At 40.1% G+C, this 24,811-nt stretch overlaps 2 protein-coding genes across 3 annotated transcripts in view; one reads left to right on the top strand and one right to left on the bottom strand.

The window, feature by feature from the left end:
* JAK1 (Janus kinase 1) overlaps nt 1-20,398 on the top strand; it is a 103,950-nt gene extending 83,552 nt beyond the window's left edge. For both annotated transcript variants that reach the window (XM_072419400.1, XM_072419399.1), the window contains exons 12-25: nt 973-1,079; nt 2,714-2,863; nt 4,347-4,434; nt 5,529-5,656; nt 8,430-8,565; nt 9,698-9,849; nt 10,461-10,611; nt 11,547-11,641; nt 12,663-12,855; nt 13,904-14,028; nt 14,752-14,924; nt 15,155-15,272; nt 16,032-16,142; nt 17,203-20,398. In XM_072419400.1, the coding sequence (XP_072275501.1) occupies nt 973-1,079; nt 2,714-2,863; nt 4,347-4,434; nt 5,529-5,656; nt 8,430-8,565; nt 9,698-9,849; nt 10,461-10,611; nt 11,547-11,641; nt 12,663-12,855; nt 13,904-14,028; nt 14,752-14,924; nt 15,155-15,272; nt 16,032-16,142; nt 17,203-17,304 (1,829 nt within the window). In that variant the 3' untranslated portion in view covers nt 17,305-20,398. The remainder of the gene's footprint in view (nt 1-972; nt 1,080-2,713; nt 2,864-4,346; nt 4,435-5,528; nt 5,657-8,429; nt 8,566-9,697; nt 9,850-10,460; nt 10,612-11,546; nt 11,642-12,662; nt 12,856-13,903; nt 14,029-14,751; nt 14,925-15,154; nt 15,273-16,031; nt 16,143-17,202) is intronic.
* A 1,698-nt stretch (nt 20,399-22,096) lies between these two features.
* Nucleotides 22,097-24,811, bottom strand: part of RAVER2 (ribonucleoprotein, PTB binding 2) — a 40,695-nt gene continuing 37,980 nt past the window's right edge. The window contains exons 13-15 of the mRNA XM_072419401.1: nt 24,026-24,079; nt 23,840-23,953; nt 22,097-22,557 (exon numbers count right to left, since the gene is read on the bottom strand). Coding sequence (XP_072275502.1) covers nt 22,423-22,557; nt 23,840-23,953; nt 24,026-24,079 — 303 coding nt within the window. The 3' untranslated portion in view covers nt 22,097-22,422. The remainder of the gene's footprint in view (nt 22,558-23,839; nt 23,954-24,025; nt 24,080-24,811) is intronic.

Raw genomic sequence — 24,811 nt, 5'->3', positions numbered from 1 at the left:
ATATTATTATTATTTTTTTTTTCTTCAAACCGATACCAGAGGAATTTGTAAACCATCAACACAATAGAAAATATCAACACAGGTGAATCAATATACCATACACTAACAAATTAACAATACTGAGATACAGACATTGACTTAACAGTTAATCTCCTATTATTATCATACAATATTTATATAGCGCAGACATATTACACAGTGCTGTACAAAGTCCATAGTCGTGTCACTAGCTGTCCCTCAAAGTGGCTCACAATCTAAGTAATAGTCATATATTTATATATGTCTAAGGTCACTGGACAGAATCAATGGTGGGACACCAGAGAGCTTTTTGCTTGACTGCAAGAGTGGCATGCAAACTGCTTGGGCATTTCTTCAGCTGATCCAAATGTATTGGTTCATCGGGCATTCCCTAAGGTCTAAAAATATTAAAGGAGCCACTGGGCTTAATATTATTTTTATTATTATTAATAAACAGGATTTTTTATAGCGTCAACATATTACGCAGCGCTGTACTTTATTAAAGGTTGAAATAAGCTTGTGAAGGCATGGTTTGGTAAGTTGAGTGGGAATATGATTGGCCCGCACAAAGCTCTGTGCTCTGACCTCATAAATGTTCTTTTGGGCACAAATTTATATTGACATTCTCAAATCTTTCTCAAATCTCAAATCATTCTCAAATCTATAAAAATGGCCAGGATTTTGGAATAAAATGTTCAACACACTACTATAAGGGTGAAGGTCAGGTGTCCACAAACTTTAAAAATATAGCGCAGTATAGAAGTCTGTAGTGCAAACCATTCCCAGCCATACAAGATGGCATTACTTCCTGTTTAAGGTCCATGGATACATCCTATTGGATACTCCTGTGAATAATTAACAAACATACATAACTTATGGCTGCTTGTAATATGAGGAAGAGATGCCCTGTAGAAAACAATCATTTTCCATATATCTGTTTTTGTTTTTTCACAGAAATTTCAAACCTGTTAATTGCGACAAGGAAGGCCGTGGACTGGCAACCCGTCTATCATATCAGCCAGCTGAGTTTCCATAGAATACTGAAGGATGAGATTTTACAAGTGAGTTACATAAAAAGAATTGCAGAGTGGAGATGTCTGGTATTTATTTTAGTTGTGAAGTTTATTATTGATTTGAAAAATCCGTCATATTGAATTTCATGTCATGAAGAGCTGCAACCTGACCGCTGATGTGACTTCAGTACGTAACAAAAGGGAGAACCGCACAATAAATATACACACACACCTATATAGTAATTTCCCTGGAAGTGAAGTAGATTAGTCTTCCTCTATTTCTATTACCATAATCATTATGATTAGTTTGGCTTTCTTGAGCCCCTTCAGGTCAGCTCTGTACACTGCAAGGATTGCCTTGAACATTACTACAGATCTTTGTTTAAATCTTTCCAAAATGTTGAACTTAAAGCAAAGGGAAATCTTCTAAAATCTGCACCAATGACAACTGTCAAGAACAGATTTCTCACCACCTGTTATGTCTCGGGTAAGGAAAGGAAATCTAAAAGTCTTATTTTCTGTAGCCAAAAAGAAGAAGAAAAAACTTTCAGCCTTGCATACACTTTAATTGACATGGCATTATTTTTTGTTTTGAGTGGGTCAAGGTTCGAACATCATTGAGATATTTATTGCAGCCTGTATTTCTCCACTGAGCTGATTTGCTTTTTATTTCTTTGATTACTTGTTCCCAGTGCAGAAAGTAAGAGGAAGTCTCACTGGTGGACACATGAGCTACCATCAGAGGTTCTAACCCTTCCCTGCTTCTCTGTAATTGCAGGAGGAAGTTCACCTCAAGCTCTGTGTACCATGTTCTAACAGAACTACACTTTTCACCATACATACACTTTATAGTAGGCTTACCTCTGTTTGCCCTCCTCCAGTGCCAACAGGTCCACGCTGCCATCCTAGCCAGCTCTTGTTCAATATTTGGCTTCTTATCTCATAAGCCATTGGGCAGCCATAGATCATGTGACTGAGCATGCACTACTATACCACTCCCCCCTCCTTGGATTTCATTTACATTTTGAAGTATATCTAAAATCCCCTTCTTACCAAATGTGTAACATTTGGAGATCATTTCTCATAAGTAATGAAATTGTCCTTTTAGTTGTCACCAAAGGAGACCCCCCCCCCCCCTTCCCTCAGAAGATTCTCTGTTTCTGTTCTGAAAACTTTGACATATGTAGATATACTTTAAACAAATGTTTGCTTTAGATAACAATTGCTTTTATTTACAGTACAGCTTCCAGTTGCAGGTAAAACCAATTTGTGAGCTTCCTTTTGTTGTTTGTTACAAATTTCTCAAAGTTATGGAAAGCAGAAGGCTCTGCGCAGCCTTTCTTTCTCCTTTCTGCATCTCTGCATGTTTCCTGTAGTTGACAGCAGAGGTGGGGTAGGGCCATGAACCTTTACAGTCATGATTTAAAGCTAGACTAAACTTTATTTTTTTTTTTTTTACAAAAATTATGATCAGGTAAGTCTTTTATTGCATAAAGTTTCCAGGGCCAGGTGAGCTGGGTTTAATGGAAGTGGATTGAATTATTCCAACCATCAGACTGGGGACCTCTAGTGGCAGAAAGTGGATGTTGCAGTAATAGTTGGTTTTGTTTTAGCATTCAATTAATCTTTTATTTTAATGTTATAATTGTCAGGTGCTTTTATGATTGTTTGTTTACCTCCAGCTGGAACACATGGGCCGGGGAACCAGAACCCAGATCTACGAGGGAAGACTTAGCTATAAGGATGACAATGACACTGAAATAAGTACTTCAGAGAAAGAGATTAAAGTCATTCTGAAGGTGCTGGACGCCAGCCACAGGGACATTTCACTGGTAGGTTTACCCTCTAAAAGATAATTGTATACCTACCACTACTAACTCCTACACACACTCTTCCAACCTATAACATCTGATACAAAAGGAACGTAACTGGTAATGTCACCTTAAAAGCCATCCTTATTAATTTTAAATCTGCTTTCGTCAAAATAATCTCGCCATGAAGGTCTATGTTCGTGCTCTTTTACAGGATGACAGTGCTGCATCTCCTAAAATTGCAATTGCATTGCCCCACTGGCCCCAATATAGCCTTTAAAGCACAAATTATGCAGACACAGTTCACAGTTGTCACCATCAGGAAGCTTCAACCCTGAGAAATTCAATGCAGTCATTTAACACCCTCCCCACCCCCGCCGCACCCTAATTGGCCATAGAAATTCCTTATAAAGAACTAGTATTTTCTTATGCCTCCAGAAGCCTCTGTCTCATTTCTTCTGCAGCCTCCATTAGACTCTTCTGCATCCAACATCCCCTGCAATGTCTACTGCCACATCCTGTAGTTCCATGAGCTGACACGTAGCATTACCATAGGACACCACAGGATGGCGCCATGGCATGCAGAGTCTGACAGGGCAATCCTTTAATAAAGATCGGGGTCACGGGAAAGTCTGATACTTCTCCTTTTGCAAGGAACTAATTTGGGCATCTTTTGTAGCAATAACACAATTAAAGGTCAAAGTAAACCATGATGAATTATTTACAGAGTGCCAATATTGCATACATAGGAGGGAAAAATTTGAATGCTGGATCACTCCCGTGGCCCTGTTTCTAAAGTTGTGTTGAAAGGCGTGGGAGTGTCGCCAAGTTGGAATTACACAAATTTCCACACAAAGCTCTTAAGCTGCAATACTTGTTGTTCCTTTTTTAAGCCAGTAGGTGGAGCTTACACTCACTCCTATATAGTTTTCAGTGTCCCCTTAACTTTTCAAAAGTTTGTTTACAGAACGCAGTAGCTCAAGCCAGAATTTACACGCAAGTTAAAGCAGTGACTGCCCCACCTCCAATCTTTTTTTTTAAAATACAAAGAGATTGACATTGTTTTTATAGAGCACTATAGGTTATTGAAGAGAAAACACTGCAGGGGCTGCTTGCTTTCAGGGAGTTTCAATCAGAAAGAGCCTGAAATTAAAGCTTTTTTGTTTTTACTTTTATTACCCATAACACTCTGAAAAACAAATAGAGACAAAGAAAGTAAGAGGAAAATCTCTTATCCTGTTTAGAGGGTTCTCATCACTATCAATCTTCATGATAAAAATACCCAGGACAAACCAGATTTCCCCAAAACAACAATATCAACCCAACAGAGGTTGTATATTTCTTCTTTCATCCTAAACCAGGAAACAAAAGTTTTTAGCTTCAGATACTTTACATAAATCACAGACAATGAGCACTCTGCCACCCCGGCTCAGCTATCTTTTATTGGCTTCCATGAAATGTTTTGCTCCGTTTCTTAGTATTTTTTTCTTTATTCCTCTGACAGGCATTTTTCGAGACAGCCAGCATGATGAGGCAAGTTTCACACAAGCACATTGTACTGCTCCATGGCGTATGTGTGCGAGATGTAGAAAGTAAGTAAATAAAGGTTTTGTCATGTTTTTGTTTGTTGTTTAATCAATTACTTAAAGAGGACCTAAACTCCAAATTTTTACTTTCATATAAAGTAAAAATGTATTTTTTTAAGTGCAACACCCTTCTCTGGCTTGATTGCCGCAGCGGTCCAGACAGAATGGGAAAGCAGAGCCTACCTACGTCACACATCCCGGGAGGCTCTGGCTGCCCCTTTCTGCACATGCCCAATCTTTAGGAGCCTTTTCAAAACTATGCAACATGCAAAGTCTCTGAACTGCCATGTGCACCACTCAAAGTCAGAGGGATTTTGCTGACCTACCATGCATCCAAAACAGCCCTTAACATCCCAATACTGCTGCCCGCAGGTGAATCTGTACATTACAATTGGGGGCTGCTAGAATGTTATGTAAGGAGCTTCATCTATAGAAGAGGTATCTATATGCCGCATAGGATAGAAGGTATCGATGTGTTGCAGAGACAGCGAGGAAGCTTGAGGTGAGTAGGTGAGCTGAGGGTGTTGGGTGGAGCAGAGTGGGCAAATTTCTGGCACTATATTTATAATGACTCTGAGCCTTTCATTCTTAAAATATAATGGTCTATAAGTGGTCACATGACTGAGGAGCGAGTTTAAAATTCCAAAGATCAGGATCAGCAGCAGATCCACATCTGATGAATTATTCCAGACACTTTTTTATGGTCTTACACAATGTTTATAAACCTTTATAACATGGGGGGAACCCTTGGAATAACTTTCAGGTCTTCAGGGAACCCCTTCAATAATTCCTATATCCACAGATCACAGTATATTCGTGTTATGGTCCGTGGGAAGAATTCCTCTTACATTGCTGGCCAGTGGGAAGAATGTCATCCTTACAGATAGCCAAAAACATCATTGGGGTCACCTAAACTCACCTGAGAAATTTTCGCAAGGATCCCCCAGCAACCTCTGGTTGAGAATCACTGCAATCACCTCACAGATGTACTTGCAGGATATATAAACACAGGGAGATGTGCATGCATTGCATTGATGTTTGCATTTATCATTTTGCTCTGTGCACTATAACAGACATTGACATATTATCTTTTTTTTAAGACATCATGGTGGAAGAATTTGTGGATTTTGGTCCTTTGGATCTGTTTATGCATCGCAGGAGCGAATGTCTCACAACGCCATGGAAGTTCCAGGTGGCCAAACAGCTTGCAAGCGCCCTGAGCTACTTGGTGAGTGATTCAATAGTACTGTTTGTATGATCTTTATAGCTTTGGATGTATTGGAAAAGTGTCAGCAAGCCTGATAGGTTTGTATTTCTGTTCCAATTGTGGAGAATCAACATTTTGGTGCTAGTTGTCACCGAGAATGAGTTGGTGAGCTGCAAAATGCTACTGAAACAGGAGGAGAGAAAATCTTCCATTGGGGACACCTGTGACAACACTTTGGGAAGATCTCTTTTTTCTTTTGTGTGCCTGGGACAGGAAGTGAAGGGAAATGTCTCTAACTGCACAGAGAGCAACAACAATTAATACATTTTAGATATACTTTAGATATACTTATTATTTATAATATATTTTATATATATTTACCTTTTGACATGAACCTCACATCCTTATACTGAAATGGTTAAAATAAGCTCATGACCACAATGGCTAAAGTCTCCATAAAGAGGACCTGTCACCTGCACAATGATTTTACATCCCCATGTGGCTCACTTATCCGTGACCCATCACAGGGTACCACCATCTTCCTACTACAGATGATCTTTGGCCAGTGCTGGGATGACAAAGGCAAGGCAAGCTGGTAATGCCGGGTATATTATTGTGTGGCATATATAATATGAAGATTTTAAAACGCAAAAACAAACCAAGTCTGGCAGCAAATGATTTAAGGGGCAGATATAACCCTAGACCACCTTCCCGTGAGCAGCTGGCAGTGCATGTGGGACTTGTAGTTCTCCAGCACTTGGCCGACGCACTTCCCTCCCCACATAGATCATATTATGACTCTATATTGTGCAGGAAATAAACGGTTTAGCAGACGGAGTGATAGATCAATACCGCTATTAATTTTCAGTACGTGAAGTTGACTTCCCATAATAATGGCAGTTTATTGCTAAATGGCTGCATTAAATCACTGATGAAATGCGGTAACCTCAATTAGCTGCAGTTCATTACTAATCCCATCTATCCATTATTTCTCATCTCTGGCCGGGCGAGCTGACAGCTGAGGCTGAATCAGACATCGTCCTGGAGAGATGAGCGGAAAGCAAATCATCTCTGAGCGAAGCATTATTTATATGTGTTTACACGAGATTCCCAGCACAGATAGATGGCATTTCCAGGCAGTCTTCACAAGTTTACAGATCACTTCTCTGTAGCCGGATACACACAAAAGGGCTACAAATATTTGTTAAACAAAGCAAAAAAATTACATCATGTGACATTATCTGCTACAATCTGATCTTTCACATTGCATATCAAAGGTTTCTGAGATAAATCCTTTCTGCTTGCAGTCTAATATTCTGGTATTAACACTGTAATTCGTCCCTCCACTCAGGCACGTTGTCTTGGTGTCACCTCTCATTTACCCCCATATACAGAACATTTCCAGGTCCTGTCACTTTCACCTGCCTAACATCTCCAAAATCGGCCCCTACCTGTCCCCAGAGACCAAACTCCTTGTACACGCTCCTATCATCTCTCGTCTGGACTACTGTAACCTCCTCCTCTCTGGTAATCCACTAACCCGACTCTCTCCTCTACAATCTATTATAAATGCTGCAGCCAGACTCATCCATCCTTCCCTCCGCTCCTCTTCTGTTTGTAGTTCTCCTCCTTGGCTTTCATTTCACCTTAGAATCAAATTCAAGCTCCTGTGCTTTGCCTTCAAATCCCTCCACAGTTCTTGTCCCACTTATCTTTCTGACCTGATAGAAAAATACTCCCCTTGCCGCTCTCTTCGCTCCTCCAATGACCTACTAATGACTTCCTCACTCATAACCTCCTCACACGCACGGATACAAGACTTTTCTAGAGCTGCCCTGACTCTATTGTATGGTCTACCTCGTCCAATTAGCTTGCTCCTACTTTCTGCACTTTCTGTCTTTTAAACCCTCACTACTTCCCACCATTCCATATCCCCCTCCTATTGTGTGTTACTTCCCCCACCTCCTAGATTGTAAGCTCTTCGGGGCAGAGTCCTCTCCTCCTCCTGTGTCACTGTCTGTATCTGTCTGTCATTTGCAATGTACCAAGAAAATCCTTAAAAAGAAGCTAATGAGTATAAACAGTTATACATGGAAAATAATTATATAATTGTAGTCAAGTAAACTGATTTTATCCTGGCATCTAGATTTCTCGATCCCAAGGCCGGTGTTATCCTGCTTTTATTACTCTTGTGTGGTTGCTGTAGTAAAGTTAATAATCCCTGAGAAGTTCCAGGGCCATTTCATTGGGTCTTATTCACTGCTAAGGACATTTCATACCACTATATGACAGCACTGATGTCTGGCTTTGGTTGTTCAGCTGTCAATGTTGCATTGTGATGGGAAGGAGTTGGATGCTACCTCTATTCCTAGTGGTACCTGGTTACAATCATACAGTCTATTTGGTACATTTAAAAAAAAAAGTGATCTTCCAGATCCATTCATGATTCTAGTTGCAGTTGCAAAGTTGCAGTTTATGTGCAGCTCCTTACCCCATTGTATGTTGTAGATTTAGCTAGTCACAGCAGACGCCGTGCTTCAATCCGACAGAGAACAAACTAGATTTGTACAAGCTGTAATTGCACATGCTTACACCTGCACTGGCACCCAGTAATACAGATAGTAAAACATTACCATATCATATGATGTAAGTTTGTTAGAATCTTCATCTTGGCAGATTATAAAATATTGTTCCCACCTGATATGGGATGTCTGATTGTAATGTTTGAGATTCTCCTAGGATATTTGTGTGACTGTCAGGATTGAACAAATATCTGTCATGTTTTCTTCTGCAGGAAGATAAAGACTTGGTACACGGAAATGTCCGCACGAAGAACATCCTCCTGGCCAGGGAAGGGATAGATAATGATTACGGTCCTTTTATCAAACTCAGTGACCCTGGAATTCCTATAACTGTGCTGACCCGACAAGGTAAGAAAGCAGCAGCCAGTCACACAAAAAAATGAAAAAATCTCTGCAAAAAAATGGCTATCCTACAAATTTTCACTCTCCTACTAAGCTAAACTTGTTTGCGTAATATCCTCAACGGGGTGAAACACATGCAAGTATCTGTGAACACCTTGGTTCACCTAGTGCTAATAAACTTTGTAGCCTGACACAGATACATGGAGCACAGCTTGCTTTTTGTTTCCTTCATGCCAAAAGCTAAGCTTGTTGAAGAAGCTATAGTGGCATGGGGACTGATGTAAGAATCTGCAGATCTCAAATGGGGAAAGCAGATCTACAACGTGGAATTCTATTTCCTAAAATAATTATTGGATGCTTAAGATTTCTCAGCAAGCTTAGTTCTTTTAGGCTGCATACACACATTGTTGGAAGGATCTTTCACAATCTTTTCCAACGACAAAAGACTGAACGAGTGTTGTACATACAGCGCAATCTGCTCCTTGGCGGGGAAGGGGGGGGGGGGGGATGATGGAGCGCACCCTGCTGTGCTCTTTTCCCCCTTCTCTTGTATTACAATCATTCATAGATCCATGAGCGAAGTCGGACGAGTGCTGTACACACACCAGATTCTCGTCTGATATCAGCCCTAAGGCGATTGTCAGACGAGAATCATCTGACGTGTGTATGTAGCCTAAGAGAACAAAAATCAGCTCTGCAAGACAGATCAGTGTTGTTCACTTTATGTATACTACAATAACATAGAGACCAGTTTGGTTACACATGGGGGTCCTTTAAAAAGCAGAGTAATGGTCTTCCCTTGGCTATAATATTTGCACTTTAGAATTGCGTTCAGGGCTCCGCTGACTTCAGAACTTAGAAACCGGCAGAATGCTATTAAAATGTATTGAATGGAAAACAGATAGCCCAGTTTTGTGACCCCTCAGTCATGTGACCCCTCAGTCCTGTGACCGGCCTCTCTCCAATAGTGGTCTTTTTATTTTATTCTGTGGAACCTTGCAGCATGCACACCATGATGTGTGTTTTGTGAATGGGCTGAAAAGTGCAGGGCGTGGTGTGAAGAAACCTTGCAGTATAGCAAATTGTGATATTTGCTTTGTGTTCTAAATATTCCTCTGTGTAATGTTTCTCTGTACAGAGCGTGTGGAGAGGATCCCCTGGATTGCTCCAGAATGTGTGGAAGATTCCCGAGTCTTGACCGTAGCTGCTGACAAATGGAGTTTTGGAACCACATTGTGGGAGATCTGCTTCAATGGAGAGGTTCCCCTGAAAGACAAGACCCTGGCAGAGGTACGGTGATGAGTCCACTTCCCATCGGTGTCATATCATTTAAAAGCCACTCAGGGAGAATTAGTTCATTTATAGTTTGCCAGAAACATGAATCACATGCTGATTGTTTATATTCCATGGCGGTGAGGGCTTTTCTCCAAAATTCCCATTTACACAGCCATTACAAAGTCTCAGGGCGGTGATCTACCCGAGAAAAAGGAATAACTCCCAAGCCATGGAAGTCACTGCGTCATATGTATCATACCTCTAGACCAGCACTTCATTAGGAACTAGGACTTAGGGGTTCTGCTAGGCCTCAGAAAGCATAAATGACAGGTACTCTTTGTGGAAATGATTTCATGTCAAACAACCTCGTGATTTTAGTTGAACCCAGAAATACATTTTGTATTGGGCTCAGATTTTTAATGCTACAGTTCAACATGGAGACTTCAATCATTGGCTAGTTTTTCTAGTTTCAGGTCTGTGATCTTCCCCAAATTACTGGGGAAAGACATTTATGACCTAATGTTGTTCATCTTCTAACTTTTTTTTTAGTGAAAGACTAATGTGAATGATTGTTTTTTAACCAATATTTTCTAAGCTTTAATTATGTGTTTGTGACATTTTTGCAGAAGGAGAGGTTCTACGAAGGATGCTTCATGCTGACAAAACCATCTTGCGAAGAGCTGGCCAATCTGATCATCAACTGCATGAACTACGATTCCAACAGACGGCCGTTCTTCCGAGCCATAATGAGGGAGATCAATAAGTTGGAGGAGCAGAGTGAGTGTTGGGGTCAGGGCTCTCTTTTAGTTATGTAAATATTACACAGGCACATATAATACAGTGTTTTCCCTTGCAAAGTCAAAGTTAGGGTGTCAAAATGCAGTTACTTCAACCAACCGCTGGGTGACGCTCCCACGTGCAAGGATTCCTAATGATTCCTGATAGTGACATCTAGTGGCTGAGTGAAGTAAATGCAATCTACTGATTGTCAAGATCAGGAAGTGGCCCCTAGCCGGATCTTTCAAAGAGGGCTACAGCACCCTAAGTTTACTGATAATAATGTGTGTTATCACTAAGTAATGCCCACAGATATTTTTTTGTGATATACCAACGTGAAAAATATTTCCATATTATACTTTGGTTTTAAAACCATGGATATGGCTACAAAAAAATACAGTCCCAATTTTAAGGTGTATCTAAAGCCAGTTCTTTGTTTTGGATAGAATGGGACACATTGAGCCGTCAGGTATTCTTGTGTCCTCCCTGGGGAGAATGACCCCCCCCCCATCTGTCCTGGTGATCACTGTCACTAAAAAGTGGAAAAAATAGTAAATCTAAAGTGTTATGGTTGTCACCAGATCAGGAGGTGACAGACGATTTGTCAATAATATCACCTCACTGAAAATTCCTCATTTAGGAGGAGATTTTCTCCTGCTTCCTTCTATTTGTAGAGCACAAATAAAACCTTTCAGGGGATTTTGCTGTTTCCTGTTCTGTCTAAAACTAGCAAAAAAGTTTTGTCTGAAATACACTTTGTAACAATATTTATTTCACTATTACTTCCTCAAACGTTGGGGAATTCCACAGCTCAGCCTTTCTGAAGAGATCAGCTTGCTTGAAGACAACATGTGTTTGTTAGGAGTGAAAATCTGATTCTTAGTAATACATTTTTCCGTTTTCTCCGTTTTCATTGGTCTTCTCTTGTCCTTCAGATCCAGACATTGTTACAGAAACTTCTGTGTCTACAGAAGTTGATCCAAGTTTGTTTGAGAAGAGGTTTCTGAAGAGAGTTCGGGACTTGGGAGAGGTAAAGCATGAGAAATTTCAAAAGCAAAATGTTCCAAGGGGCCCATTCAATCCTAGTGATACATCTCCTGGTACATAAGGGAGCAAGAGGAAGGAGGTGGCACCGGAGCTCCGGCTCCAGTAGTTCCTAACGCCCCCTGGAACGAACTACCTGCTAGGCCGTATCTGGTCTAAAGGCCGGAGTTTGCCGACCCCTGCCCTAACCTGTCACATAGCACACAAAATTCTCAGAAGCTGCAGGTCGCCCCCTGGTGGTAGATAAGGTCTAAAGAACTGGAAGAGTATAAACAGCTCATCCCAATCCTGGGATGTGTATTGTTGCTGTGAGCAAACTTCCCTCTTCTGAGGTACTTGTAAAGCCAAATCTTACTTATGCACCTTTAGCTTTCATCCCAGCCTGGCTTTCACATTGCAGAGTTTCTGGCAGCGCCCAGAGAAGTTTGTTTGCTGGGAGGGGAGAAGTTAAGGGACTTTCATTTGCATGCTTACAAAGTTCACACAGTCATTTCTCCCTGGCTTTTACATGCAGATGAAGCCAAATTCTGTGTTACCTGCATAGTAGACTAATAAACACCTGCTTAAAATGTAATAAAGAAAGAAGAATTATATTGCAGATATAAATACCTTATTATAGGGGTGCTGGTGCAAAGTGTTTTCTTGCTGTTTTGTGACCACTCACGTTAGGACATAGACACCAGGCTGATCTGAAGGTTACCCAACCCCCTACAGGTACAGGGACACACCAATTGATCCAAAAGTCCCCGGCCAAAAATAAACATATCACCAGCTCAGTGTATTACTAGGAAGAGATGTATATATTGGATGAGCGATATACTTCCTGTGGATGGGCTGCTCCTTCCCTTGGGGAGTACATTATGGAGGAGCCATATTAAGGATATTTTACATATTACAATTCCATCTTTTAGCAAACAAGCAGCGATGCTTTATTAATTGCCGTCCAGCCGGTGTTCTTCCTCTGCCTTAGTTATCCAGGAGTCTAATCTTTTCTCCATCCTCTGCAGGGTCACTTTGGTAAAGTTGAGCTTTGCAGATATGATCCAGAAGGTGACAACACCGGAGAGCTGGTGGCGGTCAAGTCGTTGAAACCTGGAACCGGAGGAACTCATATCGCTGATCTAAATAAAGAAATCCAAATTTTGCGCAATCTCTACCATGAAAACATTGTAAAGTACAAGGGAATCTGTGCAGAGGACGGTAAGTGCTCTCGAAGATTGGTGGAGGGTTTAGCTATTTATGACTTCCTATATGTAAGACAGCAGGTAGTGTCTGTCTTCCCCCACAATGGTGCTACTCACTGCTGGAGTTTGATAGTTTTACCCCAGGCTTATTAAAATGTAATGAAATACATAACTTCTGACTAACATTGCCAAAGACGGCAATTAATGACTTTAGATTTCACGCGTAACACTTCCTGGTAGTGTCACAGATGGCTATTATGGCTAATAACAAATTCTTATTGGCCTTTTACTCTGATGAGCTTCCTAATTGGCCAATAGAAGGATTCAGGCGGAGGAAAGGTTGGGCAAGCTCTGAAGCAACCAATAAGTGCCGGAATGGCCAGCGGTCGGGCTGGTATAATGAGTATGGATAGTGCTTCAAGTGTGTGCAGGCTAATCTTGGTAGACCTAATACCTGACAGCAGAGCTTTTCGTTGTTATTAATATTATTATTATTAATAAACAGGATTTATATAGCGCCAACATATTATGTAGCGCTGGTCCTTCCTTGCTGTATCATGTAGGCCAGCGGTCCCCAACCAGCGGGCCGCGGCCCACTACCGGTCTGCGGCGGTGTTTTCAGTGGGCCGCGAGTACATGATCCATTATTGAAAACGAAGCGGCACCCAACCACCATCCGCGGACCGGAAGTGGTCCGCAGCGGTGTTTGTATGAGATGCCGGTAAATGTACACAGTAGTCTGTGTACAAGCAATGCGAGCACATGACATGCAGCTCGATTGGCTGTCAGATGTCATGTGATTGCTTTGAAGCAGCAGGAGGTGCACAGAGAGAAAAGAGAAGACGTCAGAGTATGTCTCTTTTCTCTCTGTGTCTCTTTTCTCTCTTATTATTATTATTAAACAGGATTTATATAGCGCCAACATATTACGTAGCGCTGGTCCTTCCTTGCTCTATCATGTTTAATAATCAGCCATAAAAGATTTGCAATCAAGCAATCAGTTATTGCAGGATGCTCAATTGTTTCTCCTAATTGGTCATGTTTTGGGATTCTTCTGTTTGCAGGAGGCAGTGGCATTAAACTAATTATGGAATATCTGCCATCTGGGAGCCTCAAGGAATATTTACCAAGGAATGTAAATAAGATAAACCTCAAGCAGCAGTTGCAATACGCCATTCAGATCGCCCAGGTACAGTTCTTTTTGCATTTTTCAGTTTTTTGTGTCTAGTGGAATGTGGTTTTTCATGTTTCACGGATTAGTTGCAGAGGCTTGCATATCAAAAAAAGGTTTTGACACTTCTCTGTCTTGGCATTGTCGCCTCTTTCTGTGCACATTGGGGTTCGAAAGTCATGCAAAGCACAGGACAGATTCTGTCAATGAGAGATTTAGGTTCTCTTCCCACCTCATGTGACTGGGCAGCAGCAAGTCAAAAGTGCTCTCATGGGAAGGTAAAAACAAGAAGTCCCAGGTTTTTCTTCACGCCAACTGCACAGTACAAGAAAAATTGTATACATGCTGATTGTTATGGTGGGGAGCTCTATGATATTCATGAACCCATCAGATCTCCCCAAATTCCTCTTTATTTGTACTGAAGTTTCATTCATCTGCAATGAAGTTGAGCTGTGTGCAGCACCTTAATGTACAGGTAGGCCCTGTGGGGGCAGTTTGCATGCTTTGCAGAAGAATCTTTTGCTAAACACAGCTCAGCTCTTCTGCAACATCTTGTAACTCTTTAACTCTTGTTTCTCATTTGTCCTTAATTGCATTTTTTTTTTAAATAATGTACCGGTTCTGACTTGCATACAAATTCAACCTAAGAACAAACCTACAGTCCCTATCGCGTATGTAACCCGGGGACTACCTGTATCTACACAAGAATTTCCCTTACCTCTTCCTCTTGTCATCATTTAGGGGATGGATTACCTGGGATCACGTCAGTATGTCCATCGAGATCTCGCCGCCAGAAACGTCTTGGTAGAAAATGAGCACCGGGTGAAAATAGGTGACTTCGGTTTAACCAAAGCCATCGAGACTGACAAGGAATATTACACGGTGAAAGATGACCTGGACAGTCCGGTGTTCTGGTGAGAATTCCCTGAATCACATATGTTGTGTCTGTCTGGGCATGCTGGACCTTGCAGTCCTTGGCACACTTGTATACTTTCACTTCTCTAGAGATTGGAAGTGATTTATCTCTAGTTTTAGAACATTGGGAATTAATTTATGATTTCTAGGACTGGATTTAAGGTGTCCATGTGACCCCCTGTAGGTGCTGGGTTTAGGCACCGAGTTGATATTGTATTTTGTGTTGTAGGTACGCTCCAGAGTGTTTGCTGCACTGTAAATTTTACATCGCCTCTGATGTCTGGTCTTTTGGAGTGACGTTATATGAAATCCTGACTTACTGCAATTCAGATCACAGCCCAATGGCGGTAAGGACAATCTTTACTATGTATGGTTTAACCCTCCCGGTAAATGAAGCTCAGCCCAACACCTAACTCCATGTTACATATTGTGCTGCCAGTATTGGTGGGCACAGACAAAATGTGGAAATGCCATCTAATTTTCTGATATATGATTTTTACATACATCAAGGGCACAATCTTGTATGAAATGCTCAGGGGCCATTCACACTGAGAGCATTAGCTTGTGTTGACCAATGCAAGAACAACACAATTTGCTTTATGTTCTATGGCTTCTGTTTAGAAAATAAAATGGCATGTTCAATCAAGTCCTCCCCTCCTGTGTCAGTATTCGTTTGTCATTTGCAATCCCTATTTAATGTACAGCGCTGCATAATATGTTGCCACTATATAAATTCTGTTTAATATTAATAACACTGCATGGTACTTGCACAATAATGTGCATAGTAGTGTTAATGGCACCTTAATTGACATTTTCCTATCTGGGTCTGCTATCTCCATAACTCTTTAGAAAACATTCCAGTCCTACAGCGGTTGTGCATTTCCTTTCTGCACTATGAATGGTTGCTGAAGTGCTGGGACACTGTTGTATTTGCTATACAAGTGATTTTGTTGCAACAAGGATCTGGTTATGATACAACAAACCGGAAAAATTGTTCTGTGATTTTGTCACTGTTTCAATTTTGTTTTCTCTGCTTTGTTCTCCCACCCAGTCATGCTGGAATATCTGATGAGATTTTGTATTTTTTTTTTTGTCCTCTTTATTAGATGTTTCTAAAAATGATCGGACCCACCCAAGGTCAGATGACCGTGACCCGACTTGTGCGTGTGTTGGAGGAAGGGAAGCGCCTGTCTAATCCTCCGAATTGCCCTAATGAGGTACAGAGCTCTGCTGCACATCTTAATACGTACACTAGGGAAATCTTTTCTATACCCTATTTCACCCCAGTTTAAAATATAAGAGCACTTTCATGTGATAAAGTACTTTAGGAATTGATTAATAATGCAAAGTTTGCATGTCTGTGTAAATTTTTGCTTCTGATCTTTAGGTACAAAAGTGAGACAACCTGTCTGTCCAGCTGCATAGCAATCACCTCCCTTAAACCTGGGCCTTGTACTGCAAGACATATGGAGTCTGACATTGTTGTTTTCCTCCTGCACATTATCGACATTTTTAATCTCCTTGCTTTCTTAAGTCAATAGAAATCCCTGATTTAGGTTTGATTCCGGAAAGCCATTGAATCACATTTTTAAAAAGAAAGATTAGCAATAGCGACCATCATATTTCCCAGGTTGTCTTTTAAGGTAGTACTAGTAACAACCGGGGGCCGTATTAAAGAAATGGCTATTTGATAACAGATGGTTTATCTGGTTTAAAATGGACAAGTGCAATCTGATCACCCCTGTTCCAAAGTCAAAATAATATATGGTGGTAAATTGTACTTTCATTGGCATACCATACTTACACAAATTTAGTCATTAGAAATTCTATTTAGTTGAATTGAGTAAACTGATTGTTTGATTGGCCTATTTGAAAGTGGCACACACAGTACATTCGTTTCAGTTGCAATCATCACTTTTGGAAAGTGTCTAAATACAAGCAACCTTGGTCTCCATTGTAGCTGATGGCATTTGCCAATCTCAAAGTAGTGAATGCTATCTGGTTATCTATATATAGTGGCAAATATGCTGATCGATCTGACTAGTCGACGTGAACCACCACTAAAAATAGTAGTCGTTGCCAGTTTCATATGGGACTGACAGTCATTGATACAAATGACGATTAGGTCAGCTAACACTTTCATGCTTGGTCCAATGTCATTGTTCTCTTTTACTAATACAGAAACGATTATAGAATACGGAATCGATTCCTCCTTTTGTAAAGCAGGTGCCAGCGCTGGACATGGAGCTAACCTGTCACTTTGTATCTCACTTGCAGGTGTACCAGCTGCTGTTAAAGTGTTGGGATCAGAACCCTCTAAGCAGAGCCACCTTCCAGGACCTGATCCACGGTTTTACAGATCTTGTCAACAAAATGTAAACATACATTGGAATTCTTAAAAGGACAGGATGGACCCTCTGCTGCTACCACAGATACCTAGAAGATGTTCCACTTCTAGCCAGGATGCCGGTCTTCCTGTGTAGCTTTTACTGTGCTGCAAAATTGTGAGGAGACATCACTGCAGGACAAAGGGGAAAAGACTGAGGGACCTTTTTTTCCTCCCAATATGTTGTAATATAAAGATAACTGAAAGGGGTGAAGGGAGGACATCATCCCTCCGGATTTGGTTAACAGCCGAAAAGCATTCTGGGAAGGCGTGGATTTCTTATAATAGCAAAGACTTTACAGGAAAAAAAGCCAGTTTACAGTAAGTAATTATGCATAAATCATTGTCTCTACAAGATAGAATAAATTTTAAAGGGTCAAGTCTGGCACTATCAAATCTATATCTGTACAGATAAAAGTTTATACCTTGCCCAGCCCTCGGCAGGATTTTAGGAAGATTCTAAATGTTACATTAGCTTTGTTTTGTAGCTTACCTTCTGTAACCTTCCTCTGCTTTTTAATGATAAAATATGTAGAAAAAAAAAAAAAAATTTTATAGATTTTTTTTTTTTACCAGCTGTGCCTTTCTTTTGTTGTCAGCAGTTATGTTTCTATATGCAGGTTTAAGCTTATCCCCTCCCCATTTACAATCCTGTTATTTTGGATTTGGCAGCAGGGGTACCCCTTGTAAATGTACACAGCCCTGCCCATTACACCAGGGAAGCTTCTTTTCAGGGTAAATAGAAGCAAAAGAAATGGTTATTATAGATCACTTCTCTCCCAGATCATACAAAGGCTGGGTTTAAAGGCTGCTTATACCCCTCGCCCCTAAGGACAATATCAACATGTAGAGTTTGTCGGGCAATAGAATAGATGTATATAACCTGTACATCAATGTATGCCAACCTGTTCCTCCGACTTCAGGAGATGTCTCACACAGGTCATGTGTATGGCTAAATTCATGTATTATATTGGCACATGGGTGTAGCAGATAGGAAGATATGGATAGACAGTTCCTAAAAAAAAAAAAAAAAAATCAGACTTAATAGCTCCTAGAATACAAGTTTACTTGCAAGCTGTATTCTTTGGGTAGAGTTGAGAAGGACTGAAGTAATATGGCCATTTAACAGCTTTAACCTCCTGGGCGGTTCACTTCTATCTGGATCAGGGGGTGTCAAACTCAAATACACAGAGGGCCAAAACTGAAAACCTAGACAAAGTCACAGCCAATCTTGAAATTTATTGCAAACATTGATGAAATTTTTCCTTCTCATTGGATCTAAACCCTTTTCATATGGAAACAAAGAGGTTTTGTTTCACATTCAATCTGGAACAAGCTTATAATAGAGAAAGAGGCATATTTTTTTTTTTTTTTTTTTTTTTTTAATTTTAAGAAAAAATCCTATGCCTCTTCCTTTATTTGTAGCCTTCTGAGTTAAATTTCAATGGTAACCTTTTTGCACGGGCTAACAATAATAACAATATTCTTCTATGAAAATCCAAACTATTCATGTCCATGCCTTGGAGTAGCAAGGAAAAGCTGAGGGGCAGTTCTGGAAATGCCAGACGCGGCCAATGCAAAGCTAAATTTAATGAGTGGCCCGCCGCTGAAATTCCCTCTTCATTGAAATAGCGCCGCTACTAAAATTCCCGGCATTATTTGCGTCTATAAAACAGTCCAATGCGGGGCCACACATAGGCAGGGAGCCCGCTGGTTTAAAGACGCAAGTGATGCCGGGAATTGTAGTAGCTGCGCTATTTCAATGCAGCGGAGGGCCAGCTCCAGTTCATTTTTAGGATTCCTTTGGGAGCCATAAAAAGGATGTTGGGGGCCAGAGTTTGACACCCCTGGTCTGGATTTATTTGTCTAAAATCAGTACATTGTCTTTCATGAAATTTTATTTTGCAGTTTAATTAAAATAGTATGAGTATAATAAAGTTTAAAACACAAAATCATGTCATATTAATAAATAAAAAAAAATAAATGTAATAATAAACTGACATGATTCTATGTTTCAAACTTTATTATACTCATACTAATATATTATACTGTAAAATAAATTTTCATGAAAGACAATGTACTGCTTTTAGACACAGAAATTTAGTGTATTACATTCAATTGTTATTTTGTATTGAATGCAATGCAAAATAATTTGAAATTCCCACCGCACCCCTAGCGATGGCTGTATGCCCTGACGTCACCCGGAACTCCCGGGGAACTTCAGCGCACTCACTGGGGGGACAGATGGATGAAGAGTATGGTATCAGATGGATAAGACCAGGTGTTTTGTTTTTGTTTTTTTTTTAGCTACCCCAAGTGAGACTCGAGGTTACTGCTTTCAGCTTTTTTTTTTTTTTTGTGACCCCGAGTTACACTCGCTTACTGCTAGGGAGGTAAAAAAAGATGCAGCTTCATCAAGCAAAAAGAATGTGCTCAGTGCCCTATAAAACTTAACGGCATAAAGAAAACCATGCTGGGACAGTCAGTCACATGACAGGACTCTTCCTTTCATGATGGTGTTCTCCTTGGTGTTAACCGGTGGGAAGCCATTAAAATACTGCAAGCTCAGTAACTGACTGCAGGTAAAATTGTACAGTCTGTGTAATACCGCAATATTAGTTCTTCATTATAAATGAAATTAAGACACAGACAGGAGCTTTTGACCTCTGATAGTCATAATAGTTATCATTCAGCAGTCTCCTGAGCCATACAGTTACCAAAGATCCATTTATAGCTTTATAGTTATTTAACCAGCTATTGTTTGTAAATAAATACACAAAGTATGTAAAAAAAAAGTCAAGAATAACTGAATCTCCACCAATAACAGCAAACCCAATTTTTCTTCAGCTGCCTAAAAAATAAATAAATTCAGCAGCAGGAATTGAATTGGACATTGTGAATAAATCACCTCCTGTTCCCTCGGGATACGGCTGCCAGTTATTTATACACGTTACAGTGGGAGGCTTTGCATGTCAAAAGTGACAGGGGGACAAATAGTTTTTTTCTGCATTTACATTTTTGTGACATTATAATAATGTGAACATAAGCACTTTGTTACTATTTCTATAAATAAATGTTATAAATATAGCAGTGCCCGTGTTGTATTACTTATTTATACTGTAACCCATGGTGAAGAACAAAGCTAACTCCAGCATGCAGCAATTTGGATTTACAAGACACCCCAGCACTGCACTACAGCTGGCCTTTGAAAATCTCACATCTGTCTTTCTAACCCATACTTTTAAGAGTAAAAAAAACCACCATAGGATGCTACCATTGCTGACTTTACTACCCTAGGTAGAGATATCAAACACCTTACAAAATTTACTCCCAGAGAAAATAAAATGTGTGCAGATAATGCCTTTAGGACTTGAGTTAAAGTGCCCTGACCTAGATGGTCACTTACAAGGAGAGTGAACTTCTGTCCTGCATGTTTGTTCCAGGTCAGTAACAATCAGCATGGTAGATTAGATATTGGGGAGATTTCCTTCAATTCCTGTCCCAGTGGTGCAGAAGGAAGTACAAGAAATTCTCTCCAAAATGAGTGAATGTGCCTAATTAGTTGTCACTAGAAAAAAATGACACATTGCAAAATTTCTGCTCTCCTTCTGTTCCAAAAACCTTTAAATCTTCCATCACTTTCTTTACCTTTTAAAAATAGACTCCAGAGCAACGGTGAATCTCTGCAGCAGCGATACAAACACAATTCTGGCAGTGGCTCTTACCCATTCATTCTCTCTATTGTTTACACATTAAGTGTTAGCTTAGAACTGTGCAGGGTATCACTACAAACTTCTGGAAAATAACTTCATGTAAATCACAGGCCTGTACACAATTGTGATGTCTAGAACAATCTTTCCCTCACAACAGCAGACTCCTTTTATTCTCAATGTACACAACAACAAAACAAGCATCACTTGCATGATATTGGCAGCTCACACTTATTCTTTCAAACACAAATCTTGAAGTAAGCCTGCTGATATATAATATTTTGGGAGCCATTACTCCGTTTTTGATACTGGTTTCATAACCCTATAATAAACAGATATGGAAATTTGGGCCTCACCATCTACATTCGAAGTGAGGACCAGATCATCTTTATAAGTAAGGCCTTGTATTACTGTGCCCATCTTAATATCACCGACTTGTTGCAGGTAATATAACATTGACCACGACTGGGGATCACATGCAACACCAGCGTCTTACAAGAAACTTCTCATATCCCACCAGAGCCATCACTATATATAGCTGAACATTTGTGGACATCTGATCGCCACATCTCAAACTTCCCATCTAAATGATAAAGTCTGGCTTACTGATAGGTACTGTTCAGACATTTTGGACAACTTTGAGCTTACAACCTTGTAGTAACAATATGGGGAAGGCCCCTTTCTGTTCCAGCATGACTGTGTACAATATCAGTAGACTTGGGATGGAGAAACTTAAGTTTCCTGATCCCAACCTTACATTTGAAATTAATTAAAACAATGAACATGAGCCAGATCTTCTCATGGAACATCAATACCTGACCTAACATAGGATCTTTAGGCTGAATGGACAGAAAATTTTCTACAGACACTCCAAAATGTTGTAGGAATTCCAAACAGCGGAGACTGATATAGATGGAATGGGTGACCAATTTATATTTAGAGCTATAGAACTGATATTCGGAAGTCCAACAAACTTATACAGTTTTGATTCCAGGTGTTAAAATTGTGACCATGCAGCAGAGTCCATATGTATCATCACAACATTTTGCACATTAACAGAGACCACCGGAACCAATTATAAAAGTAGAACCGTACTATATTTCTTTTATTGCTTGATATTTACAAAAGAAACTGAAATGGGTGCAGGCCATAACAAGGATATAACAAATGAAACCAAATAAAGTAATTTAACCAAGACATGGCTAAGGGTAGAAAATATCTAAAAATCTTCAGGAAGAGTGTGACCGTTTTCATATAACAATTCAGCCTGAGTGACTTTAGATTACTTTTAGGCAAATACCACTGACTCAGTGCCAGTACTTAGATGGCTTGCAAAGACGAGAGAACCCAGGTTGTGCATCTTTGGGTGTGTGATGGTGGGAGACATACAAAGATAAATTACTAATAAACCTTTTTCCTCTTAACATAAGAGTCACCGTAGTTGTCGCCAGATGTCGAAGTGTATTGCTGTGTATATCCGATGCTGCTGACCTCTGGACTGGAGAGAATGTAGGGCCTTTTTTCAGTGCTTATTGTCTAGAACAAAAACATCACTTCATGAGTAAATGGTCTAAAATTTATATATTTATTATTAGTAAAATATAAAGTGTTTGACAAAAAATAAATAAAAGCACCTAGGGGAGACACACGAACACTTTCTGGGAGTGTAAAGCAGTTTAGTCATAAGAAAGATGCTACGGAGGGATGCAGTGCAAGAAAAAGCCCTGGCACACAGGGCACCGTCAGAAACCCTTTTCACTTAAAACAATTTTCAGGCCTAATATATTGTGAGTACAGATCACTGCACATCAATACAATAATTTAGTTGTAGAAATAACTTAAATAGGGCATAATATGCAGTAATACACTAACAATACAGCAACAAATTGGTATGCTGTCCACCATTCACAGAGGTCAGAATAGAACCCCTTGCAAATCAGCATCAGTATAGATTTGCGGCTGATTTGACACTACTTAAAGAAGCCCCAGCAACCGCAGAAGGAACCGGTGTTCCACAGAAAGCTGGCTGGGTTTGTGCTAAGCTGCTTATTCACCAAGAGAAAAGGGAACTCCTGTTACAAGGTGTGGTAAGAAAGCGCCGACTTGCTGTATTTTTACTTTGTAACTGACACACCATACTGGCAAATATTTGTAAACAGATTAAATCTGAACTCCAGCCAAATAAACAGTGGAAAATACATATATGACAAAAGAGGTTACCAGCTAAGGGAATTGTATGTCTCTCCATCCTGTCCTATATTTACACAGCTTTGCCACACAACACAGCTCTGTCTGCTTTGATTGGAGACCTCATTTTTCTCTGCAGTTAATACATATCTTGTATCTGACTAAACACATTCAGTTGGCCATTGAGAGACCCCAAAAGCAGCCAACTAAAGGATCAGGCTTTATGATTATGCAAATTGTGAGGCTAAAATGGCTAAATTTAATGTACAGCGCTGCGTAATATGTTGGCGCTGTATAAATCCTGTTTAATAATAATAATAATAAAATAATAAAGGATATCATGCTGGTCCCTACATCTTTGCAGAATGCATGAGTAACCACAGCGGCCAGCAGGTGGAGCAAGCATTCACTTCAGGCTGTCATGCTTGCAGCAAATATGGAGCGTATTTCTCCTTACACGGGCAAGTAATTGTATCTTTCACAGGCTGGCTTTTGTGTTCTAGATTAGCAATTTAACTTTTTTCAATATGCATGCCGGTTCTGAGTTTGTGAGCCAGAAGGTTAGCATAGTCAAGCACCTAGCATTTTATAAGGTATTTGTCTTTCAATTTAACACACAAGTTACACTTACCTTATCTACCGACAATGTGGATGCAGCCTGGTACGTGCCTTGAGCATTTGTATAGTATGTGGGCGGGGCCTGGACATATGCATTATATTCTCCAAAACCCAGCGTGGAAGACTGCTGCAGACAGCAAGAAGAATTAGAAAGCAGGTTCATTTATAAAGGCTGAAAAGGAAATTATAAAGGGTATACCTGATAAAAATTCTCTCCTTCTACTGCTGTCTTGTACGAATCTCCTGACTGCTCCTAACAGCAACAGATGTAAAGATAAATATAGATTGTCAAAAATGTCCACCCACACTGTTCACAGAAATTATACAAGTGTTCACTGTACATGCTGAGCACTCAACACATTTAGGAGAACAAAAAAGCTTGAAAACAGCCCTAGCTAATAAAGGGCAAAGTGAAAAATAGATAGACTTTTGGTTGGTATGTCAAAAATATCCACCTGAGCCTTGCATGCAACTTTTGAAAATGTTTCTTCTACACACGGAGTGCTCAAAACAAATTTGGAGAAAAAAAGTTTTCAAACAGCCCTGTGCCATCAGGGGCAAAGTGCAAAACCGCTGCAACTTTGGTTGGCATCCCTCTGCTACACTTCTGTCCTCTGGTGGTCAGAAAGAACTTATTACATTAAAATTGTTTCAGCATTCAGCAAGTCCCTCGAGCTCAACCAATGGTATAAAAAAACGATAGCCAAACTGGCAAATGGCAAAAAAAATTTTGGCCTAGTCTCCATTACTGGAAAATAGGACTTTTTATGGTTGTACTTTGCATGATTGTACTCATTTGTGAATTGGGGCCAAATACTGAACTGTATATTTCAGATGAGGTCCGAGTATTATTTTTGCATTACTGTGGTAGTAATGTGCGGAAGCAACAGTTTTATAGATACTTTGTGAGCTTTAACCTCCCTGCTGATATTCCCAAGTGTGCCTCGGGGTAAATTTTCCATACCAAAAGCGGCAACCCTGAGCC

Source organism: Pyxicephalus adspersus, chromosome 8 (assembly GCF_032062135.1).
Source record: "Pyxicephalus adspersus chromosome 8, UCB_Pads_2.0, whole genome shotgun sequence".
Lineage (NCBI taxonomy): Eukaryota > Metazoa > Chordata > Amphibia > Anura > Pyxicephalidae > Pyxicephalus > Pyxicephalus adspersus.
The sequence above is the reverse complement of the archived record's forward strand: the minus strand, read 5'-3'. Positions and strand labels throughout refer to the sequence as shown.